Source organism: Peromyscus californicus, unplaced genomic scaffold (genome assembly GCF_007827085.1).
Source record: "Peromyscus californicus insignis strain IS unplaced genomic scaffold, ASM782708v3 Scaffold_22__1_contigs__length_63687245, whole genome shotgun sequence".
NCBI lineage: Eukaryota > Metazoa > Chordata > Mammalia > Rodentia > Cricetidae > Peromyscus > Peromyscus californicus.
Window position 1 is genome coordinate 61,691,972 of NW_026294525.1, and position 22,965 is coordinate 61,714,936.

Here is a 22,965-nt window from a genome sequence, read left to right on the forward strand (position 1 = left end):
ACAGGCACCAAAACTACACGGAGAAACCCTGTCTCGAAAAACCAAAAAAAAAAAAAAAAAAAAAAAAAAGAGTTACAGGAAGTTGTTTCTGGGGGTCAAATTCTCAAAGATACCCAAGTCTCCCCCAAATATTTACTATACAGGCTACCCAGGACCAAGACCGGGGGAACTGTAAATTTCCTTTGTGGCAAAATGCTACCAGTTAAAGCTATTAATCCAAGTCACTGTGCCCACATCTCGGGTACAGATACTCTTGTAAACATTACACTCAGCAATTCTTTCAGTCATAATCCTGAAGATACAGCCACTTAAGAAATTCAGGCCCCATCATCCCGGATGACAGAGTTGATACCAGGCAAGAATTCCTCAGGGTCTAACAGGTCTAAAGCCACCACTTAAGAGTTACCCACCAGGACAAAGTCTCCCTCAGGTGGTTTTATACAGGGCCTCCACACTGGGCACAGTAAAACAGTCTTGTTCTTCCCTAGGGAACAGGACGGTGATGTCTGCAAGGAGAATGGTGTCCTGACAGGTACAGGCATGCTACACATCTTTATAAGACAGGCAGGCTATCTCCTCAAGACCATGGGATACACAGTGAGGCACTATCTCAAATAAATAAAAATGCTGGTGCCCACCTAGTCAATGAATAGTTAAGGGCAGCCTCACTGTGCGGTTTCGAACAAGGTCTTCTTCACATCTGTGAGCTTTAAGTTCCTAATGGGGATTAGGGGAGGTAAGTTGATGGCACCCATGCCACAGCTCAGAGGGTTCATCATTAATTTAATATCATTTGTTTCTCAGATCAGTCCTCCCAGAAACCCTCTCAGGACAGGGCCAGGTGGGACGGATGGGGTGTCAGGAACACAAGGTGTGAAGAAGCTTGTTCCCTGAGAGTCAGGAGAATGATACTAACCTCACATCTAACCCTGATCTGTGTGGCCAGCTAAAAGGCAGGCTGGCCAAATGTGACCCTTTTTGGGTCAGGTTGGACTTCCCTAGCTCCTGTTTGGCTGTAAGGCATCAGAAGAAAGCAAAACCCCAAGGCTGCCCTAAAAACTGTCTTCTCAAAGAAGAAAGCAGGATGGATGCATTACTTGACAAATGGTTGCTTGTTTTCTCTTAGGTCTTTGGGGCATTCCTGTTTTACTTACAAGGAGCACACCTTTTATTTTAAAAAGTTCAACCACTTCTAAAAATGCTACTAGCCTGTGACTGAGAAAAAGATGCTCCTAAATCTTGTAACTAGATACAAAGGTCTGCAGGCGGTCCTCACAGGACGCCCTGACTGTGCCCTGGTGCAGGCTTCACCTTCACCTGCACTTAAGCTTGTGGGACCTGCCTCCATCCAAAAAGCAAGACGCCAGGACTCCAGCATCCGAGTTACAGGTGGCTGGCAGGCGCCTGCTCCCAAGCTTTTCCCCAAAGGGAAAAGAGGTTATTTCTCCTCTCTCCTGAGAGGGTTGGGGGTGCTACAAAATTTACTTGCCCCCACATAATTGTTGAAAGTCTTATAGAATGTCCCCAAAACAGCTTGCTCTGTTTTGGGGCTCTTCTTTGGACCTACATATTATATTGAGAAAGAGCTCTCTTTCAATCCCAGAAAAAACAGAGATACTTTCCATTTTTCACACAGCTGAGAAATAGCAGACAAGCGTGTTCTCTGAACACCGTGTTGGCAGCAAGCTGTCAATCATTCCTCAGGGGAGGATGAGAAGGGGGAGATGGCCCAAACAATCCCCTTTCCCTCCTCTCGTCCTGACATCTGCCCAGCCCCAAGGACTTCTTGGGATTTAGTTTGTACAAAGACTGCTTCTCCCACCTTGACAAAGAAGAATGACTCGCATGATGCACGACTCTCAAATCCTCGGAAGGTAATTCTGAAAACAGGCCTTACTATTACTAATTATTCCCCAAACCACAAACTAACTTAGCTTCCTCTTCTTTCCATGGGAGATGTGCAACGGTTCACATTCCTCCTAGGCTCAAAGATTCCACAACTGAGGCTGGGGATTCTACCAGCACTTTAGTTACCAAGTGGGGTCATTAATGCTAACACCTAACGATGAGTACACATGTACTGTCTGATAATGTTCTTTGAAGAAATTACATAACAGTTTAACTCTCCTCAACCCAGCCACTGCCCCTAACAATTTGTTAAAGTCACACAGCTATAATCCTTCAGCCTCTACCTCTTCAGGAATTTATAGTGGACCAAGTCTTCCATGCTCCTGGACGACTTCTGTCCACGAGTCACCTTGGCCTCCCTCCATCAACAGGGTTCACTGTAGTCGCCACACACAATGTCCTGACCTACAGTGTGACGGAGAGCCAAGAGAAAAGAATGAGAGCTACATCTAACGGCTCCAAATGTCCCCTCACCATCAAATGATGGTACACAGGCCTCTGCCACAGGGAAGAGCAGGGGAGGAAAGAGAAGGCAGTGCAGAATGAAGGAAATGGAGAGAATGAGAAAGCCACCAAAAGCAAGTTCGGATGCAATCTGGAATAAAAGTATCTCTGCGTCTCGTTTCTGAACCTGCAGAGACGACCAGGCTACTCTTCTTACATCGCTTACATTTGGACTGCAGCATGAAGAAAAATGGGCACATTGGAAATTGCCATGCCTAAGAATAATCAACCACACGTCACCAGATTACACACCTGAATAGCCTTTTGTGTTCCATGCAGACACTTGTCTACACCCTAACACTCAAGACTCTTCTTACGGGTTCTGAGGGTGAAGACATGTCTCCATCCCAGCAGACCCCGCAGACTCCCCTCCTTTCCCTTCTTGTTATCCAGAGAATTATGATAGAAAAGATCACCCGCTGAGGTCTCAGGCAGTTATCATAAGATCAATATTTAAGAAATCAAAATCTCTGAAACTTGGATAAATTGACTTTGGAGTTCTATCAAAGTAGAAAGACACTATGCCGACCCCACCTCCAACCATCTCCTGGTCTCGTCCCTATTCTCCCTTAGTCCTCATCTGGAGGAAGAGCTATTAAGCTCTTCACATGGGCACAACACCATGAGGCGTTCAATAACAGGTCCTTTGAGTTACAGTCATGGAGATGATGGATAAACCAAAAGGCAGTGACCGCTTGTTCATACCAACTCAGACTGAAGGTTTATTTATAATGGTTTTGCCCCCCATTTTTAATGGGGACAGATAAAAGCTTTCACCTATGACTCTCCACAACTTTGGAGCATGTAGAGATAGGGATTCAGGGACCCTCTCAAAACCAAGGGCTTCCTCTGAGACCTCTGAGAGAGGTATGAGTAGATAATTTCCCTCATGGCCATCTTCAGATAAGTCCATGGGAACCAAGGTCTCAAGGTCCCAGTGGGATGGAGCCAACCTTCCAACACTACAGCCAGGCAGACGTTCTCTTATGAGCCTGGTGTTTTTGAAGGAATCTAATTCCTCAGCAAATGAATCCTTGGTGCCAGAACCTTTCAAAACACATTGATTTTCTTGTTCTCAAAACATGCCAACAGAGGTCTGTGTTTTGGGAAACCAAATGGAAGCAATGTTTACACATTTCTTCTGTGAGCAGTGGTAGCTTTGGAAGGAAAGCCTCCACTGTTCCAAGCACTTCAAGTTCCCACCAGCGATGTCCAACTGACTTCTGATCTTTAGATGCCCCCAGGACTTTCCTGGAGTCAGGTGTAAATGCTGCCAGCAGGATTCAGAATGGACTACTGAAGACTCCTCGAACTCTAGCCCAGATAAAAGCCTTTCCTGTGCATGTCCCTCCTGGTGGTGTTCCAACACCTAATGCCATCTTCCTGACCCTCTCAAGGACCCTGAGGAATGAGGGGTGATCTGCCAGCCCTTCCCACTCCCTTAGAGCCCAGCACACTGCCACCCGGGAGGCCAGCACTCAAGGTCAGCATCCTCGGGGCTATGAGACCTGGGGTGCTACAACACAGAAGGATTTATAATCCAAACGAGCATAGGTCATTTCCCTCATGATGCATCAAATGGAGTGTTTATGAATGCCACGCAACATTCTGAGGCAGCTGCTAAGGAACAGATCCTGAAATGAACTGCCTACCCCGCTGCTCTCTATTTATACCCCAAAGCCATCAGCTACGTCTGATATGGCCGACGAGGAGGAGGCCCTGCTTAATGGACTACAGATCCAATGATACCGGCAGGCAGCAATAATTCCATCTCCCCCTGGCTTCACCTTGTGGTGAAGTAGGCCAGGCACCATTTAGGATCCTGAGCCAAGACAGATGTCACCTGCTCACTCCTGACTTCATGGCTAGGCTAGAGCTGGCCCAGTCTCCTCCCCTTCTCTCTCTGATTACACCCAGCACATTTTAATCTTATCGTTCTCCCACACATCTCAGGGCTGTCTGGGGATGAGTCAGAGGCTTCTCCCTGGACTCATACTGGTCCTCAAACTGGGGACATTTCCCCAAAGGCAAGAAAACAAACAAACAGGGAAGACCATGAAACAAGAATCCAATCTAGAACAAGCCCTGTGAACACGTTATGTGTCTCAGGATGAACGCAGGTTTTCCTATACAACCTAGGATCCTTTGTTCCCATAACTGTTGTCCTGGAAGGAGCCTGGTCCCTGCCTTTTGCAGAAAGCAACACAGGAAAGAAAGATTAGTGTACAATACTCAGGGAACCAGACTTTACTGCACTCAACAGACTCCACCACAATATGTCTGTTCATTTTTCCCTATGCCAGGATTCATAAACCAAGTGGCATGAGAATTAGGATTCTGACTTCTTAAATCATCATAAGCATCCCATGCATTTAGCAAATGACTTTAGACTGTTTCTGGGGCTGGAGAAATGGTTCAGCAGTTAATAGAGTTGGCTACTCCTCCAGAGGATCTAGGTTCAATTCCCAGAACCCGCCTGGCAGCCCACAGCCGTCTATAGCTCCAGTTACAGGGCATTTGACAACCCCCTCTCACCTGTCAGAAACGTGGGTGGTGCCCATATATACACACAAGCAAAATTCACAAATAAATCTTAAAATAGACATATAAAAAAGTCTAGTTCTGAGACCTCAGTTTGCAGCAGAACCGCCAGAGGGCTTGTTAAAACACAGACTTGCTGTTCAGAATTTCTGATTTAGTGTGTCTGGGATGGGCCTGAGGAGCTGCATTCCCAACACGTGCCTGTGTGACGTCAGCACTGTTGGTCTGAGAATGGTATATTACCACCGCCAAGAGCTCGGGGACAGTGTACGGCGGAGCCCAACGCTGTATACCACAGCAGCCTTCTCCAAAGGAACAAGTTAACTCACTTTTCCAGTCTTTACAATGTCTCCAGACAGTACCATCTCTCCTTACAAGTTCCTACAGGCTTCAAAATAAGTTAAGTAGGGTCCAACAGAGACTAGAAAAACAAGTGGGAGGTGGGAAGTTTAAATAAACCACTTACAATTAGACGAAGAAAGGAGAAGAGGTTGGAGTTAAACACAGCTTGTTAAGGAATGATGTCTTGTCTCAAGAGCCTTAGATCAGCTCATCACATCTCTCTTCCTTCAGAGCTCCCAGGGGGTGAACTGTACCTTGTAATCTTCCCACAGAGAAGGGAGGGTAAAGGGGGTCCAAAAAGTCATTACTGAAATAGCCAATGACTTCCACAGACAATGTCCCTCTCATTTCTCTAAGACCATGGTTCTCAACTCTGGCTATACATTATAGCCACCTGGGAAGCTTAAAAGAGAGAGAGAGAGAGAGAGAGAGAGAGAGAGAGAGAGAGAGAGAGACAGAGAGACAGAGAGACAGAGAGAGAGAGATGCTGAGGCCCTGCAGCCAGAGATCCCTACAGACCTGTCCTAAGTGGGACTTGAGCACTGTTGTTTCTAAGGCTCTCCACCTGATTCTAAAACACAGCTAGAGTGTGCCCTCATTTGCCAAAGACTTGGTAACAGTCCAAGAGCCTATCAGGAAACCCTTCTATAACAAGGTGTACTTTCCCCCAGAAGAGCTAATAGTCACAAACTAAAGGCAAAGCAGCTTGAACTGTTTGCAAATTATCTAAAGGTTCAACCTTGAAACCATGTGCCAGAACGATAAATTTCCTCCCTCAGCAAAACAGCTCTGTTTTGTTTTGTTTAAGGGGGAGATAGATTTAAAAACTCTCCAAGCACTCGGTAGTTCAAACGATCATCCAGCAATGCTCTGATAAATAGGTTTTCAAAGTTGTAAAATCATGTGATGCAAACAATAAAATCAACAGATTTTCTTCTCGAGCAATAAAAGTGCACGAGGATAACAAGCAAGGGAACGTCTTTTGTCAGCTTTATGGTCCTGTTTGAGGCAGAATGATGTGCCTAAAATAACGTTATTCCGAGAACAAGACGCCAGGTCGACTGAAAGGAGAAGGCCATCATAGGGCAGATCCAGAGACGCCCACAGGGAAAACCCTAGGTGTGGTCACGCCTGTATCCAACACTTGGAAAGCCTGAAGCAGAAGGACCTCCAGCAAGTTCAAGGCCAGCCCAATAGACCCTGTCTCCAAAAACCAAGTCCAATAACAAACAAAATTCTAGGCATATTTTTACTTCATGAAAAACTAAAACAGGCTGATCAATTAAAATCTGGTTATAGAATATAGGCATCTTTAAATCTTCAAATGAGAATTGCAATTTTTTATTTAAAAATTCACTTGGTAATCTTTTTAAGCCTATTTTAGAAGTCAATGGTTTCCACTAACACAAGATAGCCTCCCTAATTTAACACACAGTGAGTGCCTCACTGAGTCAGGAAGGGCGCCCACAAGCTTCGAATTGGCATCTGCCACAGGCTGCCTTAACAATCAGGCCAAGGACACCTTCGGTGGTCAATTCAGGCTTCTTTCTCCAAACTACACAAAAGATGTACCTGATCTACTCGCCCCCCCCCCCCCCCGAAAAGGTATCTAGACAAATTCTTGAACTCATAACTATGTCCCTTAACCACAAGCAGTCTCTGATTTTATGAGATTATTAGAATAAATCTCTCCCTACATATCAAAGAACAACTACTAACCCTTGTCCAAGGCGAGGGCCAAATATTACCTTAGCAACTGGGTGTGATAAAGCCAAAAATACAGCCAGAAATCACAGCACCTTTCCATCTGAAATAAGGATCGTTCTTGGAAAGGAAGAGACTAACTAGGACTGATTGAGATAGTTCAGTTCAGCGGAGGACACGCACCCATTCAAACAGGAGGCTGTAAACTTATCTCTACTGGATGGGGCTGGAGATAGAAGGCCTGATCTAGGACACTAATTTCAAGAAACAGTATCCCAGCTCACCCAGGGAGTTAGCTACCTGAGCTAAGAGCCCCAGTACGCTAAAGCAGCGCCCCAGAGCGTCTACGGGAAGACCACTCTAAACACACCAGCACCAGGTTGTCTCCAGATTTCCAGGCCTGCTTCATGGGTTATATAAATGGTGCAGATGGTCTGATCTTTTTGTCTTTTCTCAAGAAATTCAGATGAATGCTTGAACTCACAGCTTCAATTTTACTCAAAAATGGCTTGCTTCAAACTATGTCGGCCTGTGGGCTACTACTCATTTGTACAATACATGCATGGATATACAACAGCAGACTAATGCTGTTGATGGGGCTATACAGAAAAAGAACCAGCAAAGAGAGTCGGCCCTTCTCAAGCGACCCAAGGAACCGACGGCCAGAGGAAACAAAACACAGAACCCACTGAAAAGTATGAAAAGTCAGAGAGGCTAAGCAGATTAACCTGAAGATGAACACTGGATCAGAGGCCCAGAACAACTAGCTAAGGGCCTGAGTGCTGAAAGGTCTTACGACAACACTGACTCTTTATAACTGGGGGATTTTTACGGTGTGGATGTACTCAAAGAGTGGAATGAAAAGTTCAAATATAAGTTGGGAGTGGTGGTACCAGGCCATGCTCTCAGCACTCAGGAGGCTGGAGGAGCAGGATCTCAACTCGGGGCCAGACTGAACTACATAGTAAGACCCTGTTTCTTTCTCTCTCTCTCTCTCTCTCTCTCTCTCTCTCTCTCTCTCTCTCTCTCTCTCTCTCTCTCTCTCTCTCTCTCACACACACACACACACACACACACACACACACACACACACACACACACACACACCCCAAAAGTTCAAATGCAGACATCTAGGACAAAGTGTTTTACTTTGGAAAACTGTTAAAACAAGAAAGAAACTTAACTGAATATTAAATAAACTTAAGGAATATTAAATAATATTAAGGAGAACTAAAATGAAAAAAATCAAGAGAAGGTGGCAAGCAGGAGGCTTTAAACATCACTCAGCACGAGCTTGCTGTGAATTACAGGGCCAAGGTAATTTATCTGGATAAGTTATAATGAAAGAACAGCAGTTTTAAATTTAATAAACGTACTTCAGGAAAAAAGGCAGTTCTGAGATGTGAGTGACCTGAATGAATACCTTCACTAGGCCCTTTTTTTTTTTGGTCTGCTAGGAAAGTACTCTGGCACTGCCAGACCCTAACCCTCCATCTGACCACACCACCAGTTTCCAAGGAGACACCAACAAGCTCCAGGGAATGTGATTTTATGTCCCCTCGTTTAAAAGGCTACCGTGGGCACTGGTACTGGCAGCTCAGCTGCCCTCCGCCCTTCACCCCACCCTATCTGCACGCTGGCTGCTTGAGTTATCGGGCAGGACCGACCCACACACTCACACTTATCAAAGGGGCTCAGGCTATCATCTGGAAAGTCTCCAGATTCCACTCACCTATCTTCACTGGAAGGAAAGCCACGGCCCGAGTTTTCTCCGGCACACACAGAACGACATGTGGTATGTAGCATCCTGTTCTCTTAGCACATGGCTAACCCATGTCTGTGGCCAACTGGAACTAGCACTTTGGGACCTGCTCAGCCACAGGGCCCTGCTCTGCGGTAGAGAGAGCACTCACCTGACTGGCAATGTGCGCCACGCGGCACCTCGGACTCTGCCTTGGCAGCCTGCCTCTGAACCTCAGAACGGCACTGCACAGAGTCAGCCACCTCAGAACAATATGTTTAATACCTTTAATTATGAAATCTGATTCTGCAGCCAAACTTCTGCCAGGAACTTGCAAACTTTTTTTTTTCTGGAAACCTACTTTTTCTTGGGACTGTGCCATTACCTGTCTACCTGCTGCAAAAGCACAGATGTCCTGTTGTCGGGAGGCACAAGTACCTCAGAGATGAAAGTCCAGCCCAAAGAATTTCTACACACTATGTATTACTCTATCATTTCTAAACAGTGCACTCTGTATGTGACCCACAGTAAACCAGAAGGCAGAACTGCTAAATCTACAGATTTAAAGTATAAGCCTCGAGTTCCTTAGTCTCCCAGTAAAGGCCCAGACGTGCACAGATTCCTTGGGTTTTCTTCAGTCCATGAAAATATCCAGGGAAAGAGGCAAAATCACGGCCCAATTTCACTCCTCAACTGTGGTGGTTTGAATGAGAATGGTCCCATAGACTCACATATATTTGAACGCTTGGTTCCCAGTTGGTAGAACTGTTTGGGAAGGATTAGGAGGTGTGGCCTTGCTAAAGGTGTGTCACTGGGGTGGGCTTTGAGGCTTAAAAAGCCCATGCCATTCCCAGTTAGCTCTGTCTTGTAGTGATGTCTCAATTTACAAGCTCTCCAGCGCCATTCCTTCTGGTCTGCTGCCATGCTCCCTGCCAGGTTGGTCATGGATGACTCTCCGAAACTGTAAGCCATTAAAAGCTTTATTCTCTAAGTTGTCTTGGTCACTAAGACAGCAGCTCAGAGACACCCCAGCCTTAGCTCCAAAGATCCACAGTACTCCACAGTACTCCGCAGGACTAATGTGAGCACCACTGGGGATCTACATAAAGAATGCAGCAAACAGCATGCAGACACTCCCTAGGTGGCTGCTGTTTAACCTTTAAATCACTGTATCCCACACACACTCCAGGAGGCAGAAGAGCATAAAAGAAAGGGTAGGAGCTCCAGAGTCAGGCTATGTTTTCATCCCAAATTACTTTCGGTGATCTTAAACCATTTCCTTCTCCTGGGATTTACTTACCTTGTAGGATCAACGTTAAACATAAACAAACAAACAAACGAAAAACAAAATCACATAGTTGAGCAGTTGGCCCACGGTGTAAATGCTAAGCAAGTCACAATTACCTTGCTTCCAATCAGGTCACACTCAGAGGTTCCAGGTAGGCACGAATCGTGGAAATGCATGATTCGACCCACCACAATCACGCAAGGTGGCCAGCAAAACAAAGAGTGATGGCAGATTTCAGCACCACAGAGTTAGGAAGAAGTCCAGAGTTAACAGTCTCCCCAGATCCACAGCCAACAAGACTCAACTAGAAATCATGTTCAGGCTCACAGGACTCGGGGAAGGCCTGGACCACAATCCAAACAGCACTAAAACAGAATATTCTACTGATTTTAACACAATCTATAATCTTCAGCGTGTGTGTGTGTGTGTGTGTGTGTGTGTGTGTGTGTGTGTGTGTGTGGTGGCCAGAGTCAAATTAGTTTGTCACTTTTCAGGTGCACTCTACCTGCTTTTTCGTATCTTGTTTGTTGAGACATGATCACTCAGTGGTCTGGGGCTGACCCATTGGGGCTAGGCTGCTAGTGTGCACCACACGCCAGTGTGCACCACACACCAGTGGGCAGGGGGTGTGTGCTTGTGAATGCACATGCGGAGGCCGGGGGGGAATGTACCAGTTCTCTTCTTCGGCTCTGACTGCCTCAAGACAGGGCCTGCCACTGAACTAGACACTTGCCATTTGGGGCTAAGCTTGCCAGGGAGCTCATGGAATCCCGCTTCCTCCTCACAGTTTTAGGGGCACAGGCAGCCATGCCTTGGCCTTTTACCAGGGTTTGAACTCAGATCCTCACGCTCGAGGGCAAGCGCTCCCACCCATGCCATCTCCCCAGCCCCTTGGTGTCAGGTATAATTACTCCTACAAATATCAGGACCAGATATGCTAAAGCACAAAAGGCAGCCAAGAGCACTTTCAGTTAAAAGCATACCTGTGGGGAGTATCGCATGACCCCAGCCTTCAGTAGATGAGTTAGGAAGACTGCAAGTTCAAGGACAGCCTGGGATACAAATCGAGACTCTCAGAAAATTAAATAAAAATTCTTATTTAAAATTACCTATTTTAGGTAGGAAGTGAGCATGGGTCTCAGGAAACCAGGGCTTTCTTTTAGAAAGTTACTTTTAGTCTTTAATCTCCATCTCAAATTACCCTTTTCAAATGATGATGTTTAGTCACGGAAGCACTATATGCTAGAGTTCTTTAAAGCAAGACATCTTAGCTTTACGGAGGAAGATACAGTCAGGACCAGTTTCAAGACCTGGGCACTCCCTGTGCTGGCTCTGAACTTAGGTTCCCCATGGCTTCAGGAACAAAATGACCACTTTAAGAGGTACACAGACTACAAGAAGAACTGTAGTATGGATTCTACACACGCACATACAGGCCTTCAAAGAAGTGAACGGTGCACTTCAAAACCCACACTAGAAACTGCCAGACACATCCCCACGGACCCTGTCACCAGCTCACTCCGAAGGGAAACAAATGTCCAGGCTGTTGCCGTGGGTGCAGAGTCCCTGCCCTGGCCCTGCCCGTGCCAACTGTGCCGTGCGATCGCTCCTCACTACCGGACTAGGGTGCATCTGACAACTCAGGTATGGGGAGCCTCAGGATAACCTGGCTCCTCCTGGCTTCTTCGCCACAGGCCAGGCAAAGCACGAAGGCTAGGGGGGGCCACAGCCACCCGGGGAGTTAGTCCGTGTTCCCTCTGCAGCCTTAGATCCTAACAGTCACCCGACACTAGGGGAAAAAAGAAAAAAGATCAAGATTAAAGCCCAAACACCCTTGTGAAGTAGGACACTTACACTCTAAAGAGCCTAGCCTGCACTATCCTCCAGTCACACCTCTGCACCCCACCAGGCCGGGTCCAGCACAGCCCTCCACAGGTCCAGACGGTTCTTTTGGTTTTCCCAAACGGGGAAGGGGATGAAGGTGGTCAGGGTCACGGACACAATGACTAAAGTTACCGAGACTCTCTGGCAGTGATGCAATCAGAATCTGGGTCCTCTATCTAAGTCACCTGCCTAACCACCTCTTCAGAAAATCCCTAACTCAGAAAAGCTACAGGCTGGCCCTGACGTGGCTGCTCATGCGGATTTACTGGTAGCTCCTCGCCCTTCACAGGTGACTTATTTCCTAGGAGATAGATATGAAGCTTGAAAAGTACATCCAAGGCTTACATCCCCAAATACAGAAGATTCCAAACAACTCATTTCACTGACCAGCTTGGCTTCTGTGAGAGGTAGAAACTTTGTGCTACCAACTGCTCAGGGATCCTCCAGAGAGTGCTGATGCTGAAGACAGCATGGTACTCAGACGGGCAACCCCGACTTCACCCCTTCCTTAATGAAATGCTGTCCATGGCGCTGCCTCCCATTTCTGGTGTGAAATGTGGTTTTCTGAGACTCTAACAGTAAGGAACAAACAGTACAGGACCCTCCCCTTCACACCGTGTCAACACGGAAGCCAGGTGGACTAAGGCTGCTGAAACCCTCACACCTGCAAGCATCCAGGTCACCTCACCAGCTCGGTCCTGAGTCACAGTTTCAACTTTCAGCAACAAGAATCTCAGAAGAGGGCCACCCTTATGGGCCGAGGACACAAGGAACCAAAAACCACCTCCTGGTGTCAGAGCACATCCTGGCCTGTCTCTGACACTGTGGACGTGTGAGAGTCAGAACCAGGCAGGAGTCGGGGCATGAGCTGGGCAAGGAAGTCTAGAGGACTTCTAGAGTCAGCAGGATGAGCTGAGCGCTGGAGCGCTGGTGGAGAATGGAGGAAAGAAACAGCCACTCCTGTGAGAGTCAGCCCGGAGGAAGGAGGAGGAGGAGGAGCCAGGCAGAGCGAATGAAGTAGGAGCTTGCAGAACTGGAAGCAACCTGCACGACAAGAACAGCTGTGAAACCACAGTGGCTATCAGCACACACGGCCCCGGCAGTGGTGCCCTGAACTCCTGTGAACACACTTCAACCACACCCCAGCAGGCCGGGAAGCTCGGACCCGGTCATGCGTGTGCCCCTGGCCTCGTACTTCACCAGAAAAATGGAAGCGCAGCTTTTAAGACCCCCTCTGGTTAGGAATGTTGTCGGTGAAAAGCCCTGCAGATGATTCAGCTCTGTCAGGTTCCATGCCCCTCAGAGGACTGAAGAGCTCGCCTCTGTGCAGCGCTCCACACAGGTGGACTTAGGAAACTCAGGCTCCTCTCAAACAGACTCCAATTCCAGGCCTCAGGCTGCAGAGGCCTCCCATCTACATAGCAAGCTCAAAGTCACCTGCCGAGAGCCACAGGGCAGGAACCTGCTTGGCCACTGCAAGAGCCGCTCAGCAGAGGGGAGGCTCTGGGAAAGGTGGAAACACAGGTATGCAAAATGCCAAGCGTGAGCAGTAAGGACACATGAGCAGTAAGGACACGCTCACAGAGCACAGCCTTCCTGGTAGCAGCCTGTCTCCCCTCTAGAACATAAACTCCTGTGGACTGGAATTTTATCTGCCGTATCCCACCACCGTATCCCTGGGGCTGGGCAGAATGCCCTGTGTACAGTATGCTTTTAAGAAACAGATGCTGAATGAATGAAACAGGGACTGATGGAGGTGGGCACGAAGAGTTTTCATCCTGCCACCTTCCATCACTTACTCCCAAGTGTCGTATCAATGGATAGTAAGTAACACACTTGTGGAGGTCTGCTCCCCAGCTCTTCCTAAAGTAGCTATAAGGCAAACTGGCTCCTAGACGCCTCCTTTGTGACACATATAAAGGAAATACATAAGTCAGGAAAAGGATCAAGTTTGTCTCCCAAAGGAAAGAGATATTAGAACAAAATAAACTCCATTTTCTCTCCATTTTTCTGGGGCAGCAGCCATGGGTAAGTAGGAATTTGCCAAAATGCACGGGCCCCGCCCGGTTCACCTCGGCACTGTCATCAAAGGTGGATGACACCTGCTAAGTTTTCGGGTTTTTTTTTCCCAGTCCAAGTAAACGATTTTTTTTTTTTTAGTAGACAAGGCCTTTTCATTATCTTCCAGATAAAACTATCTGGTATGTTTAAACACAAATCAGAAGCAAGCACTAAAAAGTTTATCTTCAACATGTTCTATGGTATCATTTCCCTAAAATAGAACCCTCCTAAAGTCTCCTAAAAATAAGCCCGCTACAGTTTCATTTTCTGAGGAGATAAACACACAAAAACACACACTTAGCTTCTCTCTGAAGTGCCTTTCTGTTACATGAGGTTCAAAGATCAAAGTCTAAGAGGTCCAATTTCTTCACTCATAGGTCAATGACACAGCTCTTCAAAAGAGGAAAACAGTCCCCTGTGCGGGCTGCTGCAGAAAGAGGAAGTGTGTTATTGAGAATCACTGACAGAGAGCTGCCAGAGGAAATTACAAAAGAACCCAGGCCAGGCAGAAGACAGATTCTTCACACTCAACTGTAACTGGCCCTTCGGCAGCCGAAAGGGGACAAACATCAAGATTACAAACCAACATGGAATTATGGCTATGTCATTTTGAAATTTAAAACTAAATTAAAATAACATTTTTTTAAATACAGTTGAAGTCTCCCCAGGTCTGGGGTTCCTCCCTGGAGGCACTGTGGGCAGGTCAACCCATCTTATTTATTTTTTTTTTTTAACCTTGGCAACACTTTCCCATGAAAGGCTCAGACTTGGAAGACTCACCCTCTGCACTAGAGCAGAGGGTCTTCACACAGTAGGTACCCCACAGAAACCCAGGGCTGTTTAGTATGACCCTGTCCTAACCCTGAGAAGTGAGTGTGTGTGGGGATCTGGATAAGGGAGTAAATGATGAAGGGGGGTTCCTGGTAAACCCTAGAGTTCTTGGGGTCTCCCAATACAAGGGGAACTGAGGGAACTCACTGCAGTGCCCTTCAAGTAAACTTAATCTGAATAAAGGAACTTTCCCTTATATCTGGTTGTTCGTCTACTGTAACGGCGGAGGTAAGGAAGCCTGGGAGAGATAGCCATCATCCCCCTAGGCATAGCTCGCATTGGGCAAGGGCTTCCTCTTTTGTTAAAATGCTATCTTTCCTGCCATTTGTGCTACTTCAGGCTTCCTAAGCAGATGACAGATCATGCAGCTACCCAAATAGGACTCTTTTGCTCCCCCCACCCCACCCCACCCTGTCCTTCTGATGCTGAAATAACCACCAGTGTCTGCAGGCTGGCAGGAGGGGCAATTGTGCTTCTCAGGAAAGCAAATTTTTAAAAGACCAGTTTCAAGAAAACAGTGCGAGAAAGCCCAGTGACCGGGACCTCTAGACCTGTAGCTACTAATTAGCCTCGTGCTCCTTGTGATCTGAGGATAGTTCTCAATCTCTGGAAATACCGGGTTCCTCTCCAGTGAAAGGATCGAACTACATCAGCAAACTTCGTCTATACATTAGGATCACCTGAGGAACCAAAGCAAACAAAAGCGCTGATGCTGTCACACATGAGCCAAATTCTATCCAATTCTCTGAGCGCTAGGAGTTTTCAATTGTTCCCAGGTGACTCTAAAAAGTCAGCCAGCATTGGAAATGACTGGTCTGCGTTCCAGCTTCCAAGGCTCTTTTCTAATTCTTTAATCCTGTCATTTGGGGGGTGTTTTGGTTTGGTTTTTGTTTGTTTGTTTGTTTTGAGACAGTCTTTCTATTAAGTAGTCCTGGAACTCACTCTGTAGCCCAGGCTGGCCTCACACTCAGAGACTGCCTGCCTCTCTGCCTCCTGAGAGCTGTGATTAAAGGCACGCGCCATTATGCCCCAGCTTCATTCTGTAATCTTAAAGTGATAATTCTGGCTATAGAGTCACATGATGGTCTGGCCCAAAAAGCCACAAAAGAAGTAAGTTTAAGACCCTGCATACCTGCCCTGTATGCAAGTGTCTGCAAGTTAACCTGAATTCTAGACCATTTTAGAAGCTAAGCACTCTAAAGAGTAACTCACAACGAAAGCAGTGTGGTTAAAGTGCAGGTTTCCAAAATGACTATTCATCACAGGAGTGGGTTCCTAAACTCCGATGCATGCAAGTGGGTCACACTTAGCTCCTGACCTCTCTCCCCTTTACCTCGTCTTCCAGCCCCACCAAACCAGCAAACAAAAAAAGGCTGCCTACTAGTCACAGCCAGTACATAAAACCAGCCTCGAGTCAAGGGCCTTCTCTCTGCATCATTAAAGACATGGACGTCCCTGCCTGGCCATTGCTTTTGATGAAGATCAACTTACAAAAACTTCAACTAAATTACATTCCTTCCAGTCTTCAAGGATTACTTGACACACAGAATTAAAGTACAAATAACTAGAAAACATAGGCCCTGACACACATAATAAGCCTTGAAAAATATTCTATTTTCAATATTTCATATGGCTTTAGTCAGAGAGAGATGGGGGGGGCTGTGAGACAAATTCACAGTTATAAAACCACATATGACTATGCCCCCCACCCTTGGCTCTATTGGAATCCTGAAATCTTTATGACAATATGGACCAAACTCAATTCATGGCTACTTTTGGTAACCACTTTCTGAAGTAAGTCTAAAAAAAATTTAAAATTCAGACATACAAAACTGGTATTATTTCTACAGACACAAGAGCTAGAAACACTATTATGGAACTAAACTGCTTTTGTAGTCCTAAAAGTCAGTGGACGGGGCTGGTGAAGACGGTTAAGGGGGGAAGTCACCTGCCACCAACCGAATGGCCTGAGTTCCACTCCAGGACCCACATGATGAAAGGAGAGAACCACTCCCCAGAGCTGGCCTCTGACACACACACACACACACACACACTCTCTTTCACACACACACACACACACACACACATACACACACACACTCTCACACACTCTAACTGTAAATAATACATACATATACACAGACATTCATTAGGAAGGTTAAGAGCCCTATGTTAATTTTTACAGTTAAGTAACCTTCAACTAATAGATTCTCTATAGCTAATTCAAATATGTAGGATTTCATTTCAAGTATGAAATTTTTGGGAAACATTCCAAACTCCCAAAAGCACTTTGCCCAATTCTACACACACCTTCCAGACAACGTACACGGACATAAACCCTTGCCATCCACTCCAGAGCCGTGTTCAAAGCTATCACATTAGCAATACTTGGAAAGAGAAGCCCCATCCCTTCTGGAAACAACCCTGACCTCACACTTATGTCATTCCTTCGGAAATCAATAAAATCAGATCAAATATAAGACTTGTAATATCAGCATTGGAATCATCTGAAATGAGACAGATTTGTGGAATGGTATCAGAGCACACGTTTTGTTTTTAAACCATCTAAGCAAGGCCTCTTCAGGACGAGGTCACTTTTTGGAAGACATTTTAGCTGCAAGGCTTTTAAAGCTCTATTTCAGCTCTCCACAAAGATGAACTGTTCTTACTTTATACACCTAAAAACCTAGAACCCAGGAGTCACAGAGCTCCACAATGACAGCGAAGTAACGAAAAAGAGGAAAACTGTAAGCAAAAGTGACGACTCCAGTGACGTGGGACTCTGTGGCTACTTCCAGGGGAATGGGCCTGGAGGTGCCCAGAAGAGCATGGCAGCCCAGCAGGGAAACAGGAGTTAATCTCTTTGGATGCCTAACCGCAGGAAGTCATTACATCATAGCCTTTCCTCACCTCTCCCCCTCCCACGTGTCGGGTGCCCCAAGAGGCCGAAAAGGAACAGAAGTCTCTCCCTGGCTCATTTATAGGTAGAAGCCATTATGGCCCAACCCTGCTATCAACCCTCCCTCCCTCCCACACAGGTAAAGCTCAGACTCCAGTCTCCAAGGCTCGACACCGGCCTCAAACACTGCCTGCAGCAGCATGGGCCTCCACAGGAACAGCAGGTGTAGCCGGTACACTTTGGGGTGACGAACCTGGCCTGTTCCAAGCCCCAGAGCATTTCAGAGGCTACCTGCTGGCAGGCTTGCTGGAGTGACAATTCTAAAGAATTAAGGTATGTGAGCAGGAAAGGCATGAGAGCCGGCCAGGAAAACAGTCTACAATCATTGCTTGTTCTAATGGGATCGATTTGCCTGTTAGTGTCAACACCCACGGGCACAAGTTGGACCCAAGGATCCACATTCAGTTTGCTAGGATCGTGCTCCTGACACTGACTTTGAACGCAGTCCCAAACACTCCCCCACACACGCCCCTTCCCTCCACCCCCACGGTCCTCGCTGCATCCTACTTCTATTCCAAAGTCGGCCACGGACCGACCTCCTCGCCCCAATCGGGGTAACCCAGCAAATACAAACGTCCCCATCCTTCCCTCGTTACTGTCCCCTGCCCACAGCCTCCTCACCTAGGCATGCCCAAGGCTTGCTCGGGACACTCTTTTTCCCACTCTGAGACCATTTCCAAGCTTTCCTCCTCCAGGGGTGAAAAGAAGTCCCCCCCCCTCCCCTCCCAAAAAAGCCTTACAAGTGAGGCTTGCCTGCCAAGCCTCTCCGGGCGCGGGCGGAACGCTCGCTTCGGCACGCGCCCGGCAGGTCCGGCCGCCAGCCCCCGGTAGGTACGCACCTTCCAGCCCGCCGAGCTGTTGCTGTCGCCCTTATCCTTGAAGTAGGGCACACAGCGCACCATCCACTCGTAGATCTGGGACAAAGTGAGTCGTTTGTCCGGGGAGCTCTCGATGGCGCGGGTGATCAGGTCGGCGTAGGACAGGTTCCCCCAGGCATTCCGCCGCGAAGAGCATTTTCTCGGCTGCCCGGAGCCCCCAGCCGCCCCCGGCTGCGGCGGTGGCAGCGGCTGCTGTGGCTGCAGCGGCGTCTGCGTGCCCCCACTCAGCGCGCCCGCGGCGGACGCTGGCCCGGACCCGAGGTCCTGCCCTCCGGGAGCCAGCAGCCTGGCCGAGTCCTCGAGGAGCAACCCGGAGCCCAGCGTGCTGCTCAAGCCGCCACCGATCACCATGGCCGAGCTGGCCCGGCCGCCGCCGTCCTCGTCGTCTTCATCGTCGTCCTCCTCGGGGATCATGGAGTCCGCGGCCGTCTCCCCCGAGGGCTTGGCCGGGCTCGCCTGCAGCTCCGGCCTCTGCAGGGGCCACGTACAGGAGCGCGGCCGACTCTGGGGCTCGAACTCTGGGTCCAGCTCCACTTCCAGCGGAGAGAGCGGGACCGGGGAGGCCGGTGCCTCTGCCATCTTCGCCGCCTGCCCGCCGCCCGCGGCTCGGGCTCTCGCGCCCAGGCTGGGTGCGGCGGGAGAAGACCCGGGCGCCGCGAAGGCTCGGGCTCCGGCTGCCTAGGGAAGCGCGAAGAGAGAGTTGGTTATCCCGTGCGGGAGCCTAGTCCTCCGAGACTCCTCGCCCGCCACCGCCGCCACCGCTGCCACCGCCGCCGCCTCCTCCTCCACCTCCTCCTCCTGGAACGGGCGGACCTGGGGACGTGCGTCCCGCGAACCTGGCGCAGCAGACGCCGCCCCCTGGCCAGGCCGCCCGGGAGACGCGAGCGAATCGACGGCCGCGCACGGGGCAGCCCCCTCCCCCGCGGCCGTCGCCAGATCCGCAGGTCTCTCCCGGGCTAGGTGGCGGGGCGGAGGGAAGGAGGGAGGGGAGGGAGGGCGGGGGGAGGGGGAGGGGCGCCCGCGCCCAAAGTCAGTGGGCAGCCTGCAGACCCCAGCCGCACGGCGGCGGGCGGACGGGCGGAGGGCGGGCGTGCGTTTGTTTATGTTTCGCTCCGGCCCGCCCTAGTGCCTCCCGCGGAGGCGCAGCCCAAGTCACCGGAGTCCCGGGCTCTTCTCTCCTTCCAGGGCCCTGCGACTCTCTCCCCCCCCGCTCCTCCCCGCCCCCCGCACACCCCTCCCAGACCAGTGGCCCGAGCCCAGGGCTGGCGCAGGCAACTCCCGTCTCTTCCTCTCCACCCGAGGGCCAGCAGGGCGAGCGTAGGGGGGGGATCTGGGCGCAGACTGGCCAGGGTCACTTCCAACAAGACACAGAGAGAGGGCCGACCCCGCAGGAGCGGCCACCGAGAGGATCTTGGGGTGTGTTTTCTAGGGGACGTGGGGCCCTCCGCCCCCTTCCCGGTCAGAATCGGGAGGGAGGAAGCAAGTGGGAACATAAATCTTCCAACAGGTCGGGAAGCGCCAAATCTCTCGGGCTGCCAGAAAACCCGGACCAGCACGTTCATCACCTCCTTGCTCCCGCTGCTGCCATCTTGACAGTTCCCCCCTTCCCTCAAGTCCTTTAAAGACACTAGCGGGAGGGAACGGGGGGGGGGGGGGGAGCGCACCGAGTCACGGGGAGGGAAAGGGAAGCGCCCGGCCCAGCTCGGAAACAGATCCGGAGTCACTGGGAAGGCGGCCGCCCCGCGGCACAGCTCCGGCGCCTACCTCGGCTCCTTCCCTTCAGGGACGAGGCGGGAGGACGCACGATTCCGAGCGAGCCCGGGGCACCGCGACGAGGGGGCGCTCGGGCCGCCGCCGCCGCAGCCCGCCGGAGGAAGCAGCTCCTGTCAGCCTGCGCGCTACCGCCGCCGCCGCCTTCCACATTCCTCCTCCTCCTCCTCCTCCTCCTCCCTTCCACGAGCAGGGCGGCCGCGGCGGCAGCACAAAGTTATAGACACACGCAGGGAGCCTCAACCTAGGCTGACGGCGGGGCGGGTCCCCGCCCAGGGGGAGGGCTGGGGCGGGGGCCCGGAGTGCTGCCGTGCGTGCGTGGGGGAGTGCGCGTGTGTGCTCGGTCGCGCCTGCGCGGGGCTGCGGAGACGGGCGGGGGGGGGGGGGCGGGCTGGTGCGCGCCGCGGGCTGGGACTCGGCCCGCTCCCGCAGCCCTCCGTCCCGGGGTGGGGGGTGGGGGGTCCTCCGAGCTCCCGGGAATGTCACCGGCCACCCACAGCAGCACGCCGGGCCCGGGACCGACGGGCGATCCCCGGCGAGTTGGAGCGCACCCCGGTGCGCGGTCGCGTGCCCTCTCCGCTCCAGGGCCAGCGCTTGGCTCGCGGGTCCCCGGCGTGCGCGTCGGAGCGCCCGGGTTCGGAGCCCGCCCCGGTATCGGGTTCCTCGTGAGAACCCGACACCAGGGAACACCCGAGATGAGACCCTAAGCGCAGGTGACAAGGGTTACCTTGGCGTGGAAAGCCCGGCCAGCGAAGAGAGCGCTGCCTTGCAATAGGCACCAAAAGGTGTGCCCTGGACGCTCACCTGGGACGCCCAACCCCACGCGTGCTTAGCTTTGCACGGATTTCCCAAAGTGTAACTCAGAAGAAAAGTGCAGTGCGCCCCAGTCCCAAGAGCGGGGGCAGATAGCGAACTGGAAGCAGGCTACGGTTTTATTATGATAAAGCAGCTGGCTACGTGCGTGACTTTTTAAAGTCTTTAGGCTTCAAATAGCACCTTCACGAGCCCTGAGCCCACGATCCGTGCCTCTAGACCGTACGTGTGTGCTTTCCGGCGCCACATGCGACATGCATACCACAAGTCTACCCATTCGGATTCGTGTGTCTCTTTCGAAGCAAAATCCTCTCAGTCACAGCAGATTAAAAAGTCGGGGCTCTCCGCAACAACCCAGTCCACACAAACGACCAGGGGGAGAAGCGCCTTGCAAAAAGGCAGCCAGCCTACCCTGGAACTCCGGCCTCCGGGCTTTGCGCGCGACCCGTCACTCAAGTGACGTGCGGCCCCGCCCCTGCACCAAGCTAGTTCGACGCGTACAAACAGATGATGTCATTGTCTCTCCACGCGCGTGACCCCGGAGCCCTGCGCCGCGTCGCCATTCGCTGCGCCGCTTCCTCGTCAAGCCACGCCGCGTGCTGACTGGCCGCCGCCGCCAGTCTCCGGGGGGCCCCAGACGCCCCTCTCTCCCCCTCGCCCCCGCCCCCAGCAAATAATAAACAATCGAGTAAAATCGGAAGGACGGAGCGGGGGAGGGAGGAGGGAGGGAGAGCGAAGGCGCTCCGGGAGACAGCCAGCTTTCGGCGCGCGCCGATGGCGAGAGGACGCGAGGGAGATCGTGCGGGGGGGAGGAGGGAGAGGAGGACCGCGGCGGACCTGGGCGGCACGCTCCGTCAGGGCAAGAAACTTGCAGAACCTCGGCGAGGCGAGCCTGCCAGCGCGGCGGGCGCTAGGGCCCCCGGTGGAGGGAGAGGCGGGCTGGGCGGGGACGGGGGCGGGGCCGGAGGGCGGGGCCGGAGGGCGGGGCGGGGCCTAGCTGCGCAGAAGCTGGCAGGCGGAGCCGAGCGGCACGTGCGGGAGGAGGGGGCGCGTTGCATGGGCTCGCCCGCGATGCGCGGCCCCGGCGGCTGGCGCGCTTGTTTACCAGCGCACGTGTGTGTTATTTTTGAAATGGAATGTGGCACTGGCGGCGCGGCTGGCGCGTGGGGCCGCCCGCGTCGGCGGAGGGACGCGGTGAGGCCCGCGCCCCGCGGCCTCCAGCGAGCGCAGCTTTGCGAGGCTGCCCGGCTGGCCGGTTTGCTCTTCCCGCATAGCCAGAGGCTCCGGCCGCGCGTCCGGGCGGCGAGGTCTGCGCGCTACCCCAGCAGCAGCTGCGGAGACGACGACGGGCGCCAGCCGAGAAACGCTGCCGCCCTTGCGTGCTGTTCGGGCCCCTGTCTTCACGAGAACAAACTGGTGCACACACCCGGACCACGAGGTGGACTCAACACCCTGCGTGCTCTGTGCTCTTGCTCCGAAAATCCACAGTCTTTAAGTGCAGGTTTTCGGGAATGCGTGGCTTGGCTCATGTACAAACAAATGCATTTCCGCCCCTCGGCTTGTCTTTCGAAAGGGAAGCTGAAGAAAGGAATTCTGCCTTCTAGGGTTGCTAGCTGCCTTAGGATCCGTTCCTGTCTTTTCCAGTCTGCTCCACTAAAAAGCCCCGAAGTTGATTTTAATTGACAGCATGGCAATGTAGATAATGATGTGGGGTCTCAAATTCAGCTTCTAGGGCCTGTGC

At 51.1% G+C, this 22,965-nt stretch overlaps 1 protein-coding gene across 1 annotated transcript in view; it reads right to left on the minus strand.

Moving 5' to 3' along the window:
* The window catches only part of Foxo3 (forkhead box O3), a 95,100-nt gene extending 74,417 nt beyond the window's left edge, over nucleotides 1–20,683 (minus strand). The window contains exons 1-2 of the mRNA XM_052751530.1: nucleotides 20,406–20,683; nucleotides 18,603–19,319 (exon numbers count right to left, since the gene is read on the minus strand). Of these exons, the coding sequence (XP_052607490.1) occupies nucleotides 18,603–19,220 (618 nt within the window). The 5' untranslated portion in view covers nucleotides 19,221–19,319; nucleotides 20,406–20,683. The remainder of the gene's footprint in view (nucleotides 1–18,602; nucleotides 19,320–20,405) is intronic.
* Between the last annotated feature and the right edge of the window lie 2,282 nt (nucleotides 20,684–22,965).